Here is a 22,924-nt window from a genome sequence, read left to right on the forward strand (position 1 = left end):
CTCCTCGCAGAGAATCCCATTCCCGAGCCTCTGAGCACCCTCCGACCCGCTTCTCACCCGGTTCCCGCACTCGATGTAACCCCACTCCCCTTGGGGATGTGCTATGGTACATGCCGCTCCCAGCTGATTCGGTGGCTTGACGAAACCATCGAACTCAGGACGGGGGGAGCCAAGGTGCCGGAGTGGGATACGCATTGTTGCACCAGGGGCCGACCGGCGCTCCGGGGACGGCGGGCGCGCCCCGCTGCGGCACCGGGGCGGTCACCGGCACCGGGGGCCGGGCGGCACCGCCGCACGGAGCTGCGAGTCCCCGAGCCGTCGCGTCCCTGCTCCCCTGCGCGCCTCACCGGCAGGGCGCGGCCGGCCCCCCCCGCGGCCTCCCCTTCGCCGCCGCCCCAGTGGTGCGGCCCGGCTCCAGCTGACCGGCCTGGAATCCCGGCCGGGAGCCGCGCGCCCCCCGCCCGCCGCCGCCCCGCGCCCACCATGGGAGACGCCGGCAGCGAGCGCAGCAAGGCGCCCAGCCTGCCCCCGCGCTGCCCCTGCGGCTTCTGGGGGTGAGCGCGCCGGCCGGGCAGCGCCGCACGGAGGGAGGGGGGCGGGCGGCAGGCGAAGGGCGAGGCGGCGGAGCCGCGGCCGGGCGGGGGGAGCGCCGCGCAGGGTCGTAGCCCCGCGCTCGGGCCTGTCGCGGGGGCCGAGCAGGGGGTGCAGCTCGGCGCGGGGGGCGGGGGGCCCGAGCCGGGCGGGCCGCAGGGGCTGCCCCCCGGGAGCAGGGCTGTCCCCTTGCCTGTGGCCGCCGCGTCCCGGGGGACCCGGGCCGGGGTGGCGGCGGCGCCCGGGGGGAGGTGGCTGCGCTGCCCCCGGCGCGGGGGGTGCCCGGGCCGCCCGCGGCACCCCGGCCTCCCGGCAGCGCGGCCTTCCCGGCAGCCCGGCGGGGGAGGCCCGGCCGCTTCCCCAGGCACGCAGGTTTCCTGGAGCAGCCGCCCCTCCGCTGGGGCTGCGGGCAGCGCTCCGGGGCCTGCCTGCAGCTCCTCACAGGCGCGGATCAGCAGTGCGGGCCCCCGGCTGCCCTGCCGGGTGTCCCTGACACATCCCTGCCCTGCGCCGGGAACGGGGAGCTCTCGCTGCTGTTCGTGCAGGGCAGCACAGGTAGTGAAGGGAAAAGGTTAAGGACAAAAACATACTTCTTTCTCCACCTAATGAAGGCGAGAAGATTCATTATGGATAAGGTCCATGTTAGCTGTTGGACTGATTCCCTTTTAGGAAGAAGGAAGTGTTTGCCAAAGGTGAAAAAAATGAGTAAATTTATTCCTTGCTAAGCTACCACCTCTAGGGTCGTGTCTGTTGAAGATGTTTCTGTTCGTGATTTTTTTTTTTTGAAATCAGATGTATGGTGGCAGATGGTATACTGGCAGAAATGGTCATAAAGTGCCTTTAGTGTCAATCACAGAAACATTAGTCCCTAATGTTCTTATTTATGGAAAATTCAAAGAATATGTGACTAAATAGACTTTTGAGGGCCCACCTGAGATTTACACTTGTCTGTGGTAGTACCTTCTTGGGATTTATGTCGTGCAATTTAAGGTTCTCTGGGGAAGTGGAGGCTGAGAGAAAAGAGGTGCAGTAAGAGTGATTTAGTGATGTCACTGTACATTTGGTTGGTTTATTGAAGTGGCAGGATTTTAAATGAAATCTCATTTTTGAGTTATGACAGAAGCTTGAACTGCAGCAAACGCCATGGCCCTGTTGGGAGTGATCTTGCAAGACAGATTATAAATCATTTTGTTTATTTTTGTTTTGTTAGGCTGCCACATTTGGGCCTTATATTTTCTGTAATGTAGTGGAGAACAAGTTTCTATTATCTCAAATGTAGTGTACTGGCTTCTGTAACATGAAACTGATGGAAGAGTTGTAGAAAGTTGAAAGTGAACCTTTTTTAGGAGCTGAACTTCTTGGCTAGTTTGATGTGTTGTGATAATGAGAAGAAAATCTGTTACTTTGTGTACAAGGATCTGCTTATGGTGACGGGAGACTCAGGAAAACCCATTGCCTTTAAAGCTCATTTGTTTTTTTTAAGCATGTTTCCCTCAAGGAGATATCCAAATGGTATTTTTTTGCCCTCCCCTATTTTCCCCCTTCAGAATGTCATCCATGCTGTGTTGTTTTTTATATAATTTTGAAAGACAGCACTGTGGAAAACCCCTCTCTTCTCCTACCAAAACAGTGAATAAATAATCTGTTTTTCAGTCTCTAGGTGTCTGCTGGGGTACAGTTCAATACAGGGTGCCAAAATAATGTATTTTTCCCCTTCAAAAAACCCAAGCAAAATCCCAAACTGTGCTGTCAGTTTCCAGAGTTGGTTGTTGTACTTCTCATTCCTGAAGAAATTCAAGTGTCTGCATGACCTTATTTATGTAGCCCTTGCTGGTGCTTGGACAGATCTTTTGGTAAATCAGTGCAGACGTGCCCTTCTAGTGAAGTTGCATTGTCAGGAGCTCTTAAGAGGTTACAGTTTTCTGCCAGCTTTCTGAAGAAAGTAAGTCATGATAGCAAAAAGACTTAAATTTGTCTGAATTTGAAATTTTGTTGTAGAAGTCAGCAAGGGTTATTATCAGCAACGTGTCTTAAGAAGACAGTGTCTAATCTGTGACTTTCTTGTCATCTTTATGTCTGTCAAGTCACATTTTGGAACAACAGGGCCAGGACATTTAAAGCGATGAAACATTCTGAAACTGGGGATTTATTGCAGTAGTTTCCATTAAATTTGTAAATAAAGTAGTGTAGAAGAGTATTATTTTTTATGTTTCCTGGTCCCCATCAGTCCAATGGTGAGAATCCTTTCACATTTCTTCTTCAAGCCACGTAGGCAGCAGAACAATTCTGTGTCTGAGGGTCAAACAATAAGGTCTGGATTTTACCAAGCATGAGAGATGATGACTTTTTTTTTTAATTGTTTTTATGTGATGCTTACCTGGGACTGTAGTGAGATGCAGTAAGCCACAAAGATAGGAAACATTTAGGACAATACTGAAAGAAGCATTAAAATGAAAGTAGAGTGTGGGTTTCTGTGCTCAAGCTTTGCCTACTGGTGAGCAGGGATAGAAGTGGCTCCTGAGACACATGTTGATAGCGGTGCCATAGGAAGAGATTACAGGACCAGACTGGTATGTAGTGTTGCATTGAAGTTGGAGGGGTTCTTCTTTTAAAAGACTTGCTTTTATATTAGAAATTCAGATCCTGTAGGTTTCAAGCATCTCTAGAGACTGGAAAACTACTAAACTCTTGATGTTTCAAGATCTAAGAGACTAAAAAATGAACAGTTGAAAGAAGAGACTTGAGCAAGACTGTAAGGCCTTCTGAAACATCTGCTTAAGGTCAATGGCCAACGTTTGCTCACCTTTTGTTGAAGATCATGGAATCCATCCTTAAATCTGCAGACTTGCTCTTCTTTTTATACTGTCCAGTCTGTCATTTATGCCCAAGTGAAGTTCAAATGGAGCACTGAAATGATTCTTTTTCATTTTGTGAAATAATTTTGGTTACCCAGATAATCTCTATTGGGAAACCACATCAGTATTCCTGTTATTTATGAAAAATTCACACATCTTAGTGTTTGGAAATATTTTACTCCCCTTTCTCCCTGTTTTTATACCTTCAGTCAGTTGTAACTATCTTGCTTTTTATTTGAATAGTCAGTGTAAAAAGATTGGAAAGGGTGCAGTATGCAAGTTTTTATTTTAGATTTCTTCATCTAGAGTTTATGCTGTACTTAAATTCTCGTTCTTATGATCTGTAAAAAATTTTTTCTTGTTTTCCCGATTAACAGACCAGAGAATCATAGAATCATACAATCATGTAATGCTGGTTTTCTTAGACTAGTGGATTTCAGAAACCTGTTTGCCTTTATGGTGTATATTAACTCAGAGATTTTATAAATATATTAAAATATTACTGTATGTATTCCAGTTAAGTCTTTTTTCTTATGAGAGATGAGGCAGGATTCTTTAATGACCTACATGTTGGCATTTTCTTTGGCTTTCAAAGGGCTGCATGAAGATTTCACTTGTGTGTAGATTGTCACAGAGCTGGGGCTGTTACTGTTAAATGATTATATGCATAGAAGAGACTTGTAAGTGAAAATACTCCTTGGCTGGTAGAAGCCCGTACTGTGAAAGGAGTATGTTAGAGAGGGTAATACTTTTACAATTTTACTTGTACTGTGGTGACTGCTGCTTATCTTTTTATTGTCTGGACTGATAATACACCATTGCATTCAGTGCCTTAGAACCAGAAAAGAAGGAAATATGTTAATGGACATAAAACAAATGAATTCCATTCTGGAAATGGTGGCAGCCAGCAGGAAGTTGATTGAAAACACAGTATGATTAGTTTCATCTCATCTTAGTTCTGGCAACTATAAGGTACTGCAGTCAGCTGAAACTGATGGCAGTGTTTGAGGACATGGCCAGCAGGGGTTTTGCAGGATTACCATTTGTTCTGCCTTTCTCTGACACTGTGTGCATCATACGTGTGATGAGACATTGTGCCCCAAGCATTCTGTGCAGGCCCAATTCAGAGTTTATTTGAGAGTCTGGATTTTCCAGTCAATTATGTATCATCAGGCCCTGGCCATGCCAGTGTGGCTTTTTCCTCAATTTTGTTTGCTAAAATTAAATATTTGATCAAGTCATGAATCATTTAACATAAGCATGATTAGTTTATGACTGTGTATCACCAAAGCTTGCTTTTAGGTTCTAAACAGTGATTATATATATATGCCATTTATAAGCCTCTTCTCTGACTGGTGTTTTCCTACCTTTTTTTTGGTGATTACAGCTCTTCATTCCATATGAACTCTCAATGACTGTCCTTTTAATAAATACAGTCTAATCTCATAGGCTGTGTGTATGTATGTATGGCCAGACTTCGTGAACGCAGATTTGGGCAGGGCTCTCCCCACGTGGGTGTGCCCTTCCAGCCTGTGCAGTGGATTTTTTAGGTGAGGCACAGCGTGCGCAGAACTGGCCCCACCGTTTCAGTCCTGAGGTCCATCTGCCACAGCCGAGCGAGCTTGGACAGTGACAGTGAAGTCCTCGGGACTGTCACAGCACCCGGTACTAACCGGGGCTGACTCTGCTGAGCATACGAGATGGGATGGGATGGGATGGCAGGGAGGCATTGAACTGCCAGGGGACAGTCCCCACTGAGACTCGAACTCAGGACCTTGGGATTCAGAGTCCAGAGTGTTCTCCTTTACACCACGGAACCGCCCATAGGCTGTGTGGGTCATTGTGAATGCAAAATGACTTTCCGAAATTAATTTTGCTTGAACCACTGTTGCAACCTGACATAGGTCCCAAAATGAGCCTTGGGTAAACGTACAATAGGTCCCTTTCCCTCTGAGGATTATTTTTCACCGGGCTTGTGTCATGCAGTTCCTTAGCTGGGCGTTCATTGGCTGGCACATTGGATCAAGTGCTGGAAAAGGAATGAATTTGTCCATTTATGTGAGACTACATCTGCACTACCAAATAGATTATAGTTCATTAGGACCTCAGGATCAGCTGTGGCCTTTGAGCGAACAGGGAGCAGTGAGAATCATGAGGTGCTTTGAGATCCCTGTGTGTGGGTAGGGCTGTCTGAGGGCAGGGTTGGTCTGCAGTTATTGATGATCGGAAATGCCAGTCCTTCCATCTAAAGTAATAAATTGATTTAAATCAATAGATTAATGACACTTATGTTCTAGGAACACTAATTCTAGACCTAAACAATTTTTTGTAAGATAAAAGCTTGTTTGCCTTTATATATTGCAAATGTTTATAGGCCATCTGTCATAGGAAACTGTAGTTGGTTGGAATTTGCCTGCTATGGTCCTTGTACTCTGCTTCAGTCTTAGGTTTAAACTAAAAATACTTGAATATTGTATTTTTTTAATGTCATGCATGAACTTATTTAGTGCCCTGTCAAATCCTTGGGTAAAGGAATTTGAAGCAGTTTATAGTTAAACCCAGCATTATCTGCTGTACTAATACATCTACTGGTGTGTTGCACAAATAGAAGTAAAAAATTATTTAACTGCCAGAAACAAAGAGTCTGATGAGAAATTGATTTATTTACAAGCTTTCCTGTGAAGTGCTACAGAGAATGATAAGGGGACTGAAATGATTTGCTTGGATCTTAACTTTAGAAGATACTGAGAATTATGAGGCATAGAGAAGCTTCTGTCTGGGGAGAGAATGGTGGGGGGGAATTGAGCTTTGTCTTGTTCCCTGCTTGAATAAGAATATGCAGAGTAAAGAATGATAAATTGTGATTTCCCTTAGTCATAATACAAGTAGAAGAGCATCTCCAATGAAGCCAAAAATAGAATTTTTTTTACTTTTTTTGTACAGTGAGCAGTGGCTTCTTTCAGCTGCAGTTGCAAGGAGGTCCCACGTTTTTGTTAAGTTTTCCATTTGCTGCACAAGCTTTTACCTTGTGAAATGGGGGTTATTGGCACTCAAAGTAAAAGCAGATGTACTGGATTTAATACTTTAACTGTAATAAGCTCTTTTCTAGGAATGTGAAAACAATGCTTTCTTTTGCAGTACTAATAGAATAGACAAAACAGAAAGGAGGTTTTGTTATTTAATGAAAACCAGCTGTTCTGGATCAGACCAAAAATACTTCCAGCCCTGTTTCTGATTTGGGTGATAAGTGATGCTGAGGGATAAGCACAGGACAGAGCAAGCATGCAGTGATGCTTATCTTGGTATAACTCCTTTGCTTCTGGCAGTCTGACATAAGGGCGTCCTCTGTTTGATGGATTTATGGCTTAGTAGGTCTTACCTATTTTTCAATAAATTTGCATAATGAATTGGTGAATCCATGTGGACTCTTGACCCTCACAAAGTCTTGCAGCAAGACATTCCATAATGTAACTGTTCTCTTTATGGGGGAAAAAAAAAGTCATGGATTTTGTTTCCTTTAATCTTTCTGTGTGATAATTCTAAGGAGTGAATAAATTCAAACAGCTGGTGTATGAGGGTGTTTTATTTAAAAAGATCCAAAAATAGGCCTCCTTGATTAAAAATGTCTGTTAACTTACTCAATGCAGCCAGAATTTGAGGAAAACCCCCTCTTGCTCAAACCACAAATTTATTCAAAATCTTTATATAAAATGTTTTATAAATATTTTCCAGTTGTAAATGGGTGCTCTGCTAATTATAGATAGGCATATCCAGCATCTTTTAATCTACTTGTAACTTCTTCATCAGTCAGAATGAAGTTCACTGTCATGGGTGCTGTTCTTACAAGTGGAACAAACAAGGAAGAAGTAGATTGTGCCCTGCTTTTTGAAGCTTGGAGGCTTTCAGAATTCCTGTGTCTGGGTCACCTTCCAGGTTTCTTTCTGTCCTCATGTGAGACAGAACCTTCTTCGTGTCTTCTGTGAACTGTGTTAGTCAAAGGTATTACGATTTGGGCAGTGCTGTTGGTTACTCCACAGTCAGTGCTATGAAATATCTGCCTTTAATGCTAATTATTAAAATGTTCAACTGTTATACAGTACCATGGATGTTTTCTGTATATTGCTTCCTTTTATTGAAGGTGCTCTGGGTTCTCAAAAGTTCCTGATGGTAAACCCAGTCTGTTAGAGGTTATAGTCTAGGTATTGGTTTTAGGGAAATGCTACCACTGATTTTAATTGCATAAATTTTGAACATTTTACCACTTCTTTGGAAATTTGATGTTAATGTTGTTGCTGCACGTTGCGGAGCTGTTGAAGTCTCAAATTGGTGGAAGCTTCATGGCCCCCTATTTCTTTTGAAGTGTTGAAATCAGTGATGCAAAACATTAACAGGAGAGAATGATCCTTGATTGATACATTTATTGGAGATACCTGGTTTTGACTTAAATGTTTTCACTAACATGCTATGCCATTACTGGATTTTAATGTTTTTTTATTAGAAGTTAGTGTGTATAAATAGATACAGGCTTTCTTTGGAGCCACTTAGTAAAAATTATGAATGTGATATACTTTCTTAGCCAAATATTGCTTATATTCTTTGAAGTTAAAAATGTCACTGTGTGTATCCTTTAATATGCAGCCTTGACTAACTTAATTAACATTGTACTTCAAGTGCTATCACAAATGTCTTGTGAATGTTGTTGGACAGTATTTGATCTTGATTATGTTGAAACCCATATTTGGGTTCAGATAAACTTCATATTCACATTATGCATTTAAATTTCGTTAATATTTTCTTCCTTTTTTTATCCTTTTTTAACTCAAATGGCAAAAAATTGTCTCCTGCCTGTCTAGTACAGACAGGGCTCACTGGCATGGAGTCCCTGCTCTGGGTTTGGAAGAAGATTTGAAACTCAGGCTGTAGCTGCAGCATGAATGGACTTCTCTTGGTGGTAGAGCTGTGAAGAAACTTAGATCAGAGTATCTGCAGGTACTGGAATGACATCTCAGGACACTGAGAAGGCCACATAAGAATATACTGTTGAGGGCACTGTATGCAATGAATAACAAATGATTCTGAAAAACACTCTGAAAATGAGAGTTCTGTGTGAATGATCACAGTCAATGGTTTCAGGCTGTGGAGATGACATTAATATGCAGAAGTAGTGCGTTGGTATTTTTAGGTTCTGCCAAAAAAATGCCCAACCAGTATCTTCTAATTTAAGTTTTTAATGTATTATTTTTATTATTTTACTAGTATTTTAAAATTATAATAGATATAGATCTTTTATTTGAATTGGTGAGAATTTTATGTGCTTAATGAGTGTGGGGTTTAAGCTTTTTTTCTCCAACACTTCTTTTGAAATCTTGTAACTTCAATTTCAAACAGTGTATTCTAATACACAGCTCCATTATAGCTGCATTAACTCTTAAGTTATTCTTTACCTATACTCAAGAAAATGTATTAGGTCAGGTGTTACAGGATTCAGTGAGTTGGAGAAGGAAGACATTTGCAGTTGTGTGTTCAATTTGCTTATAGCATGTCTAGTAGCATTGCAGTAAATGTAGTACTTGCCTGTATAGAGAAGTTATATTAGAAAATTGGTGATGGATTTTTACATTTATCTGTCATCTCGAGTCCTCCCTGCAGCAGACAATGTTGCTCTACATTATTTATGAAAGAATTACAGGTATCCTTTTTGATTCTGGCTGTTTAATCTGACCACCATGTGCATATTCTGAACTTGAACGATGGAACTCAATGGGAGGAAGATACATTTCTGTTTTAAATACTGCAATATTTTTATTTTATTAGTGTTTTAAGGGAGTTAATTTCTAATATGACTTTCATGGGTGTCAGTTCCTTTAGTAAATGTACTTTGGCTGGTGTTGGATTCCCAGTGTTTATTTGATGCAAATTAGAGACTAACTGAAAGTGACGACAAATTTTGAATGGAGATAAAAACTGGTTTTCCTAAAGTAACTTTAATAAGCAGTCAGACAAGCAGAGAAAAGGAGTGGTTTGTTGATTACTGTCTTTAGTTTTTGGCTCTTTAGACTGTGTAGTGTCTAATGTTGGATGAGTTGTTTATTTGAGGGCCTGTCTTAGTAATGTGTATATTTAACTTCTTGGTTGAATGTACTATTTTAAGTTGAAAGTCCTATTTAAATCCTAAATACCTAAGGAAGGGGGAGGAGAAAAGAGCATAACAGTAGATTTGCAGCAATGTTTAAAAGAAGAAAAAGCAGGATGGTTTTGTGATAACCTCCTAATTGTGCCCTTCAAAAAGCAGAGTCCAAAGTCATGTCCTCATTGACCTTATTGCTAAAACACAACCATCCTTCGCAATATGACTGTTACTGAGATCAAATGTGTCGCCACAACAGCAGCATTTTTATCTCTAATTACTTGTTTAGAGGTGTCTCAGAGGAAGTTGCATATATAAAGTAGGAAAATGCTACCATTTAGCGAGAGTCCCTCAGTACTGGAAATTTTATTGTCCTCTAAATGTTAATTAAATGCTGTTTTGGTCCAAGATCATGTCAATATTAAGGAATATAGATTTTTGATAAATCATTTAACTGTCTTTGAAACTTTTCTTTAACAAGTATCCAATATTACTCAATGAAATACAATTTTAGCTGAAGTAAAGGTGAACTTTAGGTGGTGTGTTGCTGACACTGGTTTGCAGGAAGAGGCATTAGTGTCAGAGGCAGCGATGCTCGCTCAGTGTTTACTGGCCTAGTGGTACCTTATTTTAGTCATCTCCTTCAGTGAACTAATGGACAGGAATGGTTTCCAAAATTGGCCCTGTGTTACCAAATGCCTGCTTATTCATGCAGATACATTTCAAGTGTTCCCCTGAATTGTTGACATGTTAATCAATTTTAAATCTGTTAATTTCTATTTTTAGAATCAACTTTTGACTGAGTACTTTTATGAAGGAGTAGAAGCATTTTCCATGTAGTGTGTTTCCTTAAGGAAGGTTCTCTCCGATTTTAATTTGCAAGCATGTTTGTATAATTATTCAGATTTTAACAGGAAAATATTATATGGAAAACACGATAATTTAACTTCTGAAAATACTCAGAGGTTTATAAAATATGAAGTACAGTAGTTCTTTGAAGAAGCTGAAATCTTAGGGATTTTTTCATTTTTTAAATGGATGTGTGGATGAACCATCATCTGTGCTGTAACTTGTAAAGGGCTTTGAGGATTAATCCATATATACTAAGTAACTTCCCTAGGTGTAACTTATTTTTGAGCTTTCAAAAGAAAGCAATTAACAGTCATACTTGAACACTTCAAATGTATTTTTCTTGGCATTGAGGCTTTGGGATTTTAGTACTTTTTCGCAAAGTAATTGAAATTAAACTTGTCTTGGAAATAATAATTAAGATGGAACAAGTTGACTCATTTTATTTAAGAATGTGGAGTAACTGCTGCTTGTAACTTCTGACATAAATACATGGAGTGTTTATGATACTTCCAATGTACCTATTTTAGAGTATAATTCTTTTCCAGCATTATTTAGCTGTTAAAATGCCACTATATATAGTTTGAATGTCACTGTATGTTCTTTTATTTTGACAGTAGTTCATTAGTATTTGTTTTATTTTGGACACTGGACACATTTCTGTTCTAACTTTCTCTTGGGTACTGCAATTCCAGATGTTTAGACGTTGTGCTCTAATGCTGGGGTTTTTTTTTTTGGTAATACATCTTACATTTATTACAAGACTTCAGAGACTATAAACCCATGAAGATACAGGCAGTAGACTCTTTTTTAATAAAACTCTCCTTCCTGGTATTTAAGTTTGGGAAGGATTTATAACTATTTCTGCTGCTGATACACTGAGTCAGAGTCAGTCCATGGTTTTCCCCTTGTATGTTTTCATTTGTGAGTTGTGTATCCCTCTTCATTTAATTCCACACTGCTTTAGGAGCCTTGAATGAAACTCTGTGTAGCAAGGAGTATTATGGCTTTTCTTTTAGAAACAGGTGTTTGTTTAAAATCAGAACTTGCTCCAGGGCAATATTGACCCGTTGACATGTTGTTTCCCGGGTTGTTCATGGAGAAGGAAGTGCTTGTGGTGGGTGGAGGAAGTCTCTCTCAATCAGAAGAGTTGCTGTGCAATTAGAAGAGCAAGAACCGCCTGCATTACACACCTGCGAGACTCAGGTGGTTGTGCAGCACCCTCCTGATGAAGATAGGACCCCATTATTATCCATTATTCTGTGATGCAGTCTCTCCTTCCACTCTTAATGTTCTTGTGTGACTAATTCAGGAAAGACCAGAAATCTTTCTGGTGAATAATTAACACTTCCTGTTCTGCTCAACTGACTTGCAAAGACAGATTCAAGAGGTAAAAACAAACCCACAGTGATAATGTAGTAAACTGATGATTTCTTTCTAAATAAACTAAAATGCTGAAAATTCCATTGCTTAGTGGTATAAAAAGAACTCTAACCTGACAGGATGAAATTCAGTTGCCTGACTTGAAGTGCAACCAAAATTCAGATAACAGAAAGTACTAGTTGCTTTTGAAGCTGTTTCAGTTTACTGATTTGGTAGTGGGTTTCTGACTTCCCTTTGCAAGGTGTTTGTTTCGAACTTGTATACAGAGGTGCTTTTAAGTAGTCTTTATGTTGTGGTTGGAAGTGTTGAAATTATGTGTGTGAATTTTTTTTACATATACACACCCCTTCAATTTCATTGTAACTTTTGAATAGGCTTCTGCATCACTCATGTAGATGGATTGTGGAGATAATGACTTGCTCGTGTGTGTTTATCAATTTTCAGGATGAAAACAGCTGTAAACCATTTTCTGTTTGCACACGACTTTGACTAACTATTCTAATAGTGTTTTTCCTGGTATGAATGTCTTAGAGATGTTGAGTTTTTTCTGTAATTCTTATTTTAGAGGACTTTTTAAGGGCACTAAACAACCAATAAGTTTTCAAATCAAGTTATGGTCCAAATTGATTTTATACTCCTTTTAAGGCTACATGGTAAGATTCTAACACAAACAGAAGCTTCAAGGACCTGTATACTTTGTGTGTCCCTGAAGGCAGTTACAGAAGAGCGCAAGGGAAGTGATGTGCATGATGCTCATCTTAGGATTGATTATTAGCTCATTAATCAGCAGTGCTTTAGTTTCTTTTCCTTAGTTTTCTTGTCCCTCATCGTTATGCAGGACAAATTCTGAAGGTAGTTGTTACCTTTTTAGTAGCACAGCTGACTACTTTAGTTGGAAAAAGTAGAGCAGCTTTTGGAGGCACAGGCATTTCTTCAGTGCATAGGAAAACTAATCTACTTTTTCGAAATACATACCTGGATATTATCTCTGTCCCCAAAATCACTCTTGCCTATACTCTAGGTTGTCATGACTGCAACAATGACAGGAAAGACAAGTGTCTTTTACCAGCCAGCTGGCCTGAGTTAATGTTTCTGTATTTTTTTTCAGCTGTTTGTGTGGGGATGTTGTTCAGAAACTACTGTTTCTGCTAAAATTATGGAGCACGCATGATATGTAGCAAACACTAAATGTGGTATTACCCTCACCACAAAAAATGAGCTGTTCCATTTGTACCATATAGAGAAAGCTGCAGATGTATTTAAATCACTTTGATTCTAGCTGAATTAGTCAAGTGTAAACATTTTCTTTGAAAGGGTGTAGATAGCATTTTACCTTCCCAAAACAGAGCAAAATCATCTACATAAATTGACTGGAGAAAAATTATGCTTAGAGAGCTGAAAATCTAAAATTGTCATCTAATAGTCCAGTGTTTGCAGGGAGTAGGATGCTAAGTAAAAGTATTGGGACGTAAGAGGGCAAGAAAACAATATACATGAAATTAATAATTTCCTTATTTGCTACTGATTAATTTAATAGTTGAAGATACTTTTTTTAATAAGTTCTGTAACCTTGTCAGTTTCCCAGGCTGCTGTGATGCATCAGTGAAAATGGAGTCATAGAATCATAGAATCGATTGGGTTGGAAAAGACCTCTGAGATCAAGTCCAACCCTTGGTCCAACTCCAGTCCATTTACCAGATCATGGCACTCAGTGCCACGTCCAATCTCAGGTTAAAAACCTCCAGGGATGGGGAATCCACCACCTCTCTGGACAGGCCATTCCAAAGCCTTATTACTCTCTCTGCAAAGAATTTTTTTCTGATCTCCAACTTAAATTTCCCCTGGCAGAGCTTGAGCCTGTGCCCCCTTGTCCTATTGCTGAGTGCCTGGGAGAAGAGACAAACCCCCACCTGGCTATAACTTCCCTTCAGGTAGTTCTAGTCAGTGATGAGGTCACCTCTGTGCCTCCTCTTCTCCAGGCTAAACAGCCCCAGCTCCCTCAGCCTCTCCCCATAGGGCTTGTGCTCCAGTCCCTTCCCCAGCCTTGTTGCTCTTCTCTGGACTCGCTCCAGCACCTCAATATCTTTCCTGAACTGAGGGGCCCAGAACTGACCACAGTACTCAAGGTGTGGCCTCACCAATGCAGAGTACAGGGGAAGGATCACTGTCCTGGGCCTGCTGGCCATGCTATTTTTGATACAGGCCAGGATCCCGTTGGCCTTCTGGGACTGCTGCTGCTGCTTGCTTAATTTTTAAAACTCATTTTAACTCTGGCTTCAATTGAGGGTTCAGCATTAATTTGACACAGTCGGTGAAACAGCAGAGCTGCAGTTGCAGCTGCCGCCTGTCACAGTGGTTGGGTGGTTAAAACTTGCTGGTTCTTCTTGTGTACTGAGGAGGTTACACATAGCTTCGATGAGAGTTCAGGATGAGGTAAAGATTCGGGGCTGTTACTGACTGTTAATGATCACTCTGCTTGCTTTCTGTGCCTTTGCCTAAGATTGCCTTCAGAAATGCATAAAAAGCTGATCTAACAAAAGAGCCTTTGCTGTTTGCATGCATGCAAATGAAATATTTAACTTGGCCCTGATTTCCCACTGTCTGAATTAGATAAAATAAGCGTACTGATTGTGATTTATCCCTTTAGTCTCCATTATTAGAGGAAAGTAAGAAGTTGAGGCTCGTTCCCACACTTTCTCCATGTTATTTCAAAATAGGAAGATTGTGAGATTAATGTAATGGTTTCTGTGAGTTCTGTGATACCCTTGTTTCTGTTCATGTAAATAAATCTACGCTGTGTACTTTAAACACTTACTAAATAGTAAAAGCCACCTTGTGAAAATGACAGCTGTGAAGATTACAGTTTGCATTTACATTAGTCTAGACCATTGAAGATGGAAAAGCCAAAATACCAGTCTCTGTAATGGTTTCCTTCTCTTACGGGATGAGGGTTGTGGAATGGCTTGGTTTTTTTACTAGCTGTTGAAAACCCATGAACTTTAAAGCAAAACGTGCGTGCTGAATTCTTTTTACCTTGGTAAGTGAAATGCCTGGGAAGTTTGCTGGGTGAAACAGGAGAAGGGCACAATGGCATTAAATAAGGAGTCTCATCCCCCCTTTACATCTGACTGAGTCCCTTTCTGGAAGGTGCTGTTCTGTGACTTGTCAGCCACTGAAGGGCACATGCAGCACCTCATTTTCCATGGGGAGATGACAAGTGCAAACTCCGTGGAGAAGAGTGAGCTGCCCCATACAGATGGTCCACACTGCCCTAAGCAGTAGCTGCAGTTTTACTTAAGGGTCTTTCACCTGAATGGCAGTGAAACAAGAGCTTCTGGCTGAGCTTCCAAGGCACAATATGAGAAGGGCTGTCCACCAACATATACACACACTCAAGAAGAAATTTAGGCTGTGGCAAAACTGTGAAGGAGATGGGAAGAGGGGAGGATGAAGAATGTTGACATTTTGATTATTCCTTTAGTTGTCTTGTTGCCTTCTCTTCGAAGTCCTCACAAGTAGAAAGGAAAACCTCAGTATTTTTATTTTTGTCAAGGAAAAAATCTTAACAGTTTTGGGTGGCCTCATTCATCTTTCTCCTCTAGCCATTATGTTTATTCAGTTCTGCTGTATCATAGAATCATAGAATGGATTGGGTTGGAAAAGACCTCTAAGATCATCAAGTCCAACCCTTGGTCCAACTCCAGTCCATTTACCAGATCATGGCACTCAGTGCCATGTCCAGTCTCAGTTTAAAAACCTCCAGGGATGGTGAATCCACCCCCTCTCTGGGCAGGCCATTCCAATGCCTGATTACTCTCTCTGTACTTGCAAAAAAACTTTAGTTACAAATTTATAAGGAAAATACCAACCAGTTAGGCACAACTTTTGATCTGTCTTGTTACACAGACACTGCAAAATTCTCCACTTACTGCTTAAAACTCTCTAGGAAAAAATCGCACAGCTTATGTGCAACTGAGTTATGATGGTAAAGCACCAATGTTTTTAACAATTTTACTTTAGATGGTGAAGGAATCAGTAGCATATTGGAGGGTAAGGTTTAAGATGTTTGAGATATATGCTGATCATTTACTTAAAAGAGGCTGCTGATGGCCTTTTTATGTAGTTCAAAAGGGCTTCTCTTGAATGAATTGTATGAATTAATGGAACTTGCATGTTTAAAATGCAAAAGTGGACTGAGGTAGATCAAGCTAGTTAACTTTGGGAGTTCAGATTTGTGGGTCACTGATTGACTCATCAGACAGAGTTATGTCAAAGTTGTTTCCAAACAAGACTTAACTGCAGTTGGTGGGACATTTGATGATTGAGCTGAACACTTACCTAACCCCCTGTGATTTAGCATGCATAGTGCTTACTCAGTTGCATTTCTCATTAGTTAGATGCTGAGAGGAAATGAGATTAGCAGGTTTTATTTATGTTTTGGCACATTATCGTACAACACTTTCTTGTACTGCTGCACTGCTAAGATGATAACATTAACAAATGCTGTTTTATTTTAAAAAGAAAAGCTTGCACTTGTTTCTTTGAGCTTTATGTGATTTGTTAATATTTCCAAGTGTACATCTTGACATTTCAGAGCTGCCTCAGAGAGACTGAAATGTAAGATAAATGCATTTTTCATTAGTACTTTTGATTTTGCTAAACCTAAACTTGGAACAGGAGTCATAAGACAATATTTATTTGTACTTCATGGACACAAGGAGCTCCCAGAACTGGAAAAATAATTTATCAAGTTGACATTATGCAAAATTGTCAACTGTTAATAAATCAGTGTGTTCTGCACTAGAATTGTTCAAAATCCTAAAATGGAATTGTTTTCCAAAGTAATTGGGTAAAAGAGAAGTAGGACAGAACATAGACCAGGAAATACTATGGCTAGTAGAGGTACTACTGGAGAGCAGCCAGGCAGAAAGGGACCTGGGGGTTTGGGTTGACAGGAGGCTGAACATGAGCCAACAGTGTGCCCAGGTGGCCAAGAAGGCCAACGGGATCCTGTCCTGTATCAAAAATAGCGTGGCCAGCAGGACCAGGGAAGTGACCCTTCCCCTGTACTCTGCGTTGGTGAGGCCACACCTTGAGTACTGTGGTCAGTTCTGGGCTCCTCAGTTCAGGAAAGATATTGAGGTGCTGGAGCGAGTCCAGAGAAGAGCAACAAGGCTGGGGAAGGGACTGGAGCACAAGCCCTATGGGGAGAGGCTGAGGGAGCTGGGGCTGTTTAGCCTGGAGAAGAGGAGGCTCAGAGGTGACCTCATCACTGTCTATAACTACCTGAAGGGAAGTTCTAGCCAGGTGGGGGTTGGTCTCTTCTCCCAGGCACTCAGCAATAGGACAAGGGGGCACGGGCTTAAGCTCTGCCAGGGGAAATTTAAGTTGGATATCAGAAACAAATTCTTTGCAGAGAGAGTAATCAGGCATTGGAATGGCCTGTCCAGAGAGGTGGTGGATTCCCCATCCCTGGAGGTTTTTAACCTGAGATTGGACGTGGCACTGAGTGCCATGATCTGGTAAATGGACTGGAGTTGGACCAAGGGTTGGACTTGATCTCAGAGGTCTTTTCCAACCCAATCGATTCTATGATTCTATGAAATGAGTTCAGCTACAAAAGTACAAGATTGGGAAAAACGCAGAGTAGATTGAAAATCAAGTTACGTGTTACCTTACTGCAAACATAAGGGGAGATTTATGAATCGGTGGTGTTTGTGGAGAATGCTGAATGATCTCCAGTGGGTGTGTAACTTGCTCCTTACAGGAGCAAAATGTGAGTGGTGCCTGGGTGAGAGCAGAGGGCAGGGTTGCTGCACACTGTGCAGCCTGTGAGGAGCCAGTTGAGCTCAATTCCAGAGGAAGCACCGAAACAACTTTTTGTTGCAGTGAATGGGTACTGTCAGACTCCATCTTTGGGGGACAAACAGTAAGAAAGGACTCAAACTTTGTTTTGCCTCTCATGTGTCATTAGGGGATGTGAGGATGACACTGGAATGAGTAAGAATGAAAGAGATTTGTGAGAGAAATAGCTGAAATTTCTCACTACACCTTGGAGCATGGAAGTGGAAAAATATTGCTTTACATTAATAGAAATCAAGAATCAATGGCTGTTTTGGGCCTAGAGAGTATTACAGTCTCATCTTCTGGATTTCTCTTGCTGAGGTTGTTTTTGTTCTATACATTCCTCATATAAACCTGTGCTTTCAAATACTGAGAAGCTTAAGACTGATAAAAAACCCACTTGAATTCTGATCAGTATTTTTTGCCTTGTGAAAGTTGAGTTTTGATTTATTTACGGGGAGGGCCTCCTTTCTAGTTAGAGATGCCCTGAAAATAACTTGGTTGAGTCAAAACAAAAAAGAACTCTTTACCTCTCATGGGTAACAAAGCAAACATAGTCTTGTAACTGAGTGTCCTTAACAGAGAGTCTAAATATAATAAATAATTTCAAAGCATTTAAATGACTTGTGTGTTAAACCTCATTGGCACTCAGGAGCCTTTGCAAATGTTATGTTACTATCCATACTTACATAATGTGATCAGACAGTGATTGTAGGCTTGGAGTGAATCCAGAGCCAAAAATCTGGCAGATATCTAGTGGGTTGATTTAGTTCAGTAGCAGAGTCAGCATTTGGTAAGCCTGGGTATGTCTTGAGCTGAGTGCATTTAAAAGGTAGTTACGTAGTCCTTTTCTTTTAGAAAGCATGTATACATTTAATATTGCACCAGCTTTAACAACTTTGAAAGGAGTTACATGTTCAAATAAATAATGTGGTTTTACATTATAATCTTTTGCCCAACTGGCAAGGTAACAAAGGAAAAACTGTTGTGTGTTCTTTCTGTAATCCACATTCAGTCCTGTGGTAAAATTTCAGAACACTGAAATGAAGGAATGCCATAAAACGAGGTAACTAACCATATTTCTCTCCATACTTTGCACATCTGAAAATAAATCATGTGTAACATGATGACTTACTAATAGTTTTGAATATCATTATGAAATATTTTTCTGCAGTTCTGGACAGGAGTGTTGTTATTGTCATTGTAGATACACAATAATTATTAAATGACTTCATAGGGCCGTATTTTTGTCTTCTTTTTGGTTACTCTTATGTATTTAATTTCTGCCAGAAAAAAATCTTGTATATGTAAAAAGATGTTTCTCTGTTAGTAAAGTGCATCACTCCACAAGGATTTACCATCTTTTCTGGTCACAAACTGTTTTGGAAGAAAAACATTTGTTAACATTATGTGCTCATTCTAATTTTGGCTAGTTTTTTAACAGACCCTGTAGCAGTATCCCAAATTTTTGCATCCTTTGACCTATTTTCAGTTTTGAGTTGGAAATTACTTCAGGTATTTGTTTTGTTCCAAAAAGAGACAGTAATTTTTCTTTGCTAAAGTGACAGATTTGTTGCATGAGTATGCTTAGAGCCTGCAAAATGGTCTACAAGTTTGAGGGAAAAATTTGGAAATCCTAAATTTAGTAGGTCCATTCTTCTGTTTCACTTTAACTCCTGTATGAGTTTCTCATTTGTGCAATATGTTTAAATATCTCATGGAATCTGGGAGCCCTGGTAGGAACAAGATTTTTCCTGAATGTAGCAGTCAGGTAAGCTGTTTGACGTAGATAACAAGACAGGATTACTAAACACAGTGAGTAATGTAGGGGGAACAATTTTGATAATGGTAATGGAAAAAAAGGTGTTTAAAATATCCTTAAATTCAGGTATCCTATATCAGCAGGTTCTCAAATTCCCATAGTTCCCTGCTGGATTCAGAGGAGAGGTGGCAGGGCAAAGAGGGAAGGACAGGACCTGTCGTTGGTATGTATGTTTAACACTCAGTGCTATGAACTTAAAAGGAGTTTGGAATATTTTTCCTGATACCACCAGTGTTTGCCTTCCTACATACACCCAAAAAGCCCTGGTAGTTTCAGTGAGATGTGGATACTGCACTGGGTAAGAAAGTCTTTGAGCCCAGTAAGTGTTGATGTTCCAGGGTGTGATGTTTGATTGAGTACAGTTTCAAAAGCCTCAACAACTTGGAAGATGAATCAGTAATGAAAAAAACCCACTTTATTCCATGCACACAAATTCTGCTTTTGTAATTACATCTGGTATCAATAGCATATAAAGCTTTCATACAACACAGCTTCTGTGGAGGAGGCTGATGTTCTTGGAGCTGTTCTGCCTTCCTCTAACCAGCCTCTGAGCTATTTGAGCCATTTCTACAAAATCCTACAGCTTTTTTTTGTTATTATGCTGTAAATGCCAGAAGTACAGCTGCAATCACTGACCTTCAGCTGTATAATGGTAAGATAAAAGTTTTCAAAACCTTTGGGCCTGATACATGAAGGACGTGCTTTGTATGTCAAAGGAACTTCACTCAAGAGTGAGGACCAGAGTACTCAACTGGTGAGTACAAGTCACAGGATATTTTTTTAAGCCATACGTGTCATACTCCTGTTTCAGCTAAAAGTGATGATTCAAAATAAGATGCGCTTCTTTAAGGAACAAAAAGCAGAACAAGGAAAGACAGATATGGCAGCTGAGAGGAAGAGGCAGGTAGTTCAAAAACTTTTTTTTTTCTTTCAACCATTTTGTCACTATTATCGAGGAGGCTTCTGGACCTTGTGCTCTGAGATGAAATGTTCAGAGTGTGTAACAGGGACAAACCCTGCCCACATTTTGTGATCAGTTTTAGTGTAGGTGTCATAAAGGCAAAATGAAACCTGCAGTATAGTTACTGTTCTCTTACACAGTAGCAAAAAATGAATATAACTTTATTCCTCTCAAGCCATTAACACTGATGATTGTATTCCTGTATTTGATGGGAAAGTATAACAGATGAATTCGTTAAATGCAAGCCAGAATTGTATTTGCATCTTGAACCTTTATGAAAGTGTTGGTCACTGATTCACAACTAGTAAGAAAATTTAGTTTCAATAGCAAAAATAGTGTGAGATTGCTGGGGAAATGGGAGGATATGTGGATTTTGTTTGTTATATTTTTTTCCCCTCAGAATGAATATTGTAATAGGGAGGAACTTTGTTTTATAATATTAAGGCATTTAATTTCAAATGCAAGGGTCTGAAGAACCATGTGGCTCTTACATTTAGGAAGTTGTCTAGAGAAAATTACTTTTAACCAATATATATATTTTTTCCTCTTATGTTACTGAAAGCAAGAGCTGACTGCTTGAGCTTGCAATTTCTGGTCAGTTTAGGGTTTCCAGATGGTATGTTTCACAAGCCATAAATTGACAACATTAACAGTATACTGTTATAAATATATATTTTATATTTCTATGTCTCACACTTATCTCTGTGTACCTTAGTGCTTTCTTATTAACGTGAACATGTCATCTGTATTGTTGACTTCAGCAAAGAATCTGTGTTATCTCTTTTAAACTTTGAGATACAGGGAAGCAAAATTTGCTTATTTCTTGTGTGATGTATAGAAAATGAAAAGCCTTATCAGTGTTTAGAAATTCCCATAATGGAAATTCTGAGATGACCCACAAATGAAACTTGGAGGAGAATATAATTTTGAAGTCTGAAACTTCAGCCAATTGAACTCTAAGCCACTTACCTTTTTTAAAAAAGGACTGCTGAAAGTGTGTCTCTTGCTTTTCTTCATTTGGTATTTTAACCTTTTTAGAGACACTTAAAGGCTTTGAAATTTTTCAGTGGACCTGTTAGGACTGTCAGACTTCTTTGCTTCTGCTGAATTTGGTGAAGTCTCAAGAGCAGAAGTGGGAGCTCCTGGAAACCTTTTCTGAGGGAGTGGGATGTGAACTGAAATATACGATATTGTTCACTTTGGCATTGGTCAGAAATTTTGTGAATGACTCTCTTACTCTGCTTCAATATAGTAAATATTCATATTTGGTTTTGTGGATTCCTTCTTCGGTGATAATACCTCCCAGTGTGTTCATTCTTCCACCACCTGATTTGGTAGTTTTACTATACCGAAAAGAGAAGCATGAAAAAATAGCCCAGGACCCTTGTAATGTGTGTAAAAAGGAGACAAAGAGATACATTTTTGTGTAGATTACTCAGATTTATTTTTTTATATACACTAGGGAAATTTTCTGGTTTATTTTGCATATGTGATGATGAATCTTGTAATAAGATTTATCCTGTTTGTTTTAATACAGTATTCAGCATTTCCCCTTCTACAAATAACATGAAATGCCACCACATCAATAAGTGTATTTGGTTACTGTATGATGAACTCGGTGAGTGGGATGTGTTCCCTACAGATTTATTTGCAGACATTGCAGGCTGGATTATCATGCAGTAGTGCCCACTGCAGATGAAATTCACTGCAACCTTGCAATACAAGTGCAGACAAGCTGTCATTTAACTTGGATTTTGTAGATCTGAGGGATGATCTTCTGAACTTACTGGGGGAATGTCCTACTGTGACTTGCACGTTGGTACTGAAATGTGGTAACCTGCTTCTGTAAAACATCTTTCATACAGTAAATTCTCTTTAGTGTTTCGAGTAGTTCAGCTGATTCAGTGTTTACAACAGCCAAGACCCTTGTGTGCTGATAGTTTGAGTTGTAAAGTGTTTCACAGATGTTAGAATACCTAGACAACCCTAAATGTTCAGTGCAGAGACCCACAGAGTGCAGGTTTTGGAAGAGCAGAAAAGCAGTGGGGTAACTCCTGCCTGTGTGGTGCTCTGCTGTGATGCCACATCATTTTAGGGGGGGTGGCTACAACCCATTAGGGTGTTAGACCTATGATATGTATGGCCAGACTTGGCGAATGCAGATTTGGGCAGGGCTCTCCCCACGTGGGTGTGCCCTTCGAGCCTGCACAGTGGATTTTTTAGGTGAGGCACAGCGTGCACAGAACTGGCCCCACCGTTTCAGTCCTGAGGTCCATCTGCCACGGCCAAGCGAGCTTGGACAGTGACAGTGAAGTCCTCGGGACTGTCACAACACCCGGTACTAACCGGGGCTGACCCTGCTGAGCATCCAAGATGTGACGGGATGGGATGGCAGGGAGGCATTGAACTGCCTGGGGACAATCCCCACTGAGACTCGAACTCAGGTCCTTGTGATTCAGAGTCCAGAGTGCTCTCCTTTACACCACGGGACC

At 40.6% G+C, this 22,924-nt stretch overlaps 1 protein-coding gene across 1 annotated transcript in view; it reads left to right on the forward strand.

Moving 5' to 3' along the window:
* The first annotated feature begins 394 nt into the window (after window positions 1-394).
* The window catches only part of ZFAND3 (zinc finger AN1-type containing 3), a 137,349-nt gene continuing 114,819 nt past the window's right edge, over window positions 395-22,924 (forward strand). Inside the window, exon 1 of the mRNA XM_071576688.1 lies at window positions 395-554. Within this exon, the coding sequence (XP_071432789.1) occupies window positions 484-554 (71 nt within the window). The 5' untranslated portion in view covers window positions 395-483. The remainder of the gene's footprint in view (window positions 555-22,924) is intronic.

The sequence above is a fragment of the Pithys albifrons genome, chromosome 2 (assembly GCF_047495875.1).
Source record: "Pithys albifrons albifrons isolate INPA30051 chromosome 2, PitAlb_v1, whole genome shotgun sequence".
Lineage (NCBI taxonomy): Eukaryota > Metazoa > Chordata > Aves > Passeriformes > Thamnophilidae > Pithys > Pithys albifrons.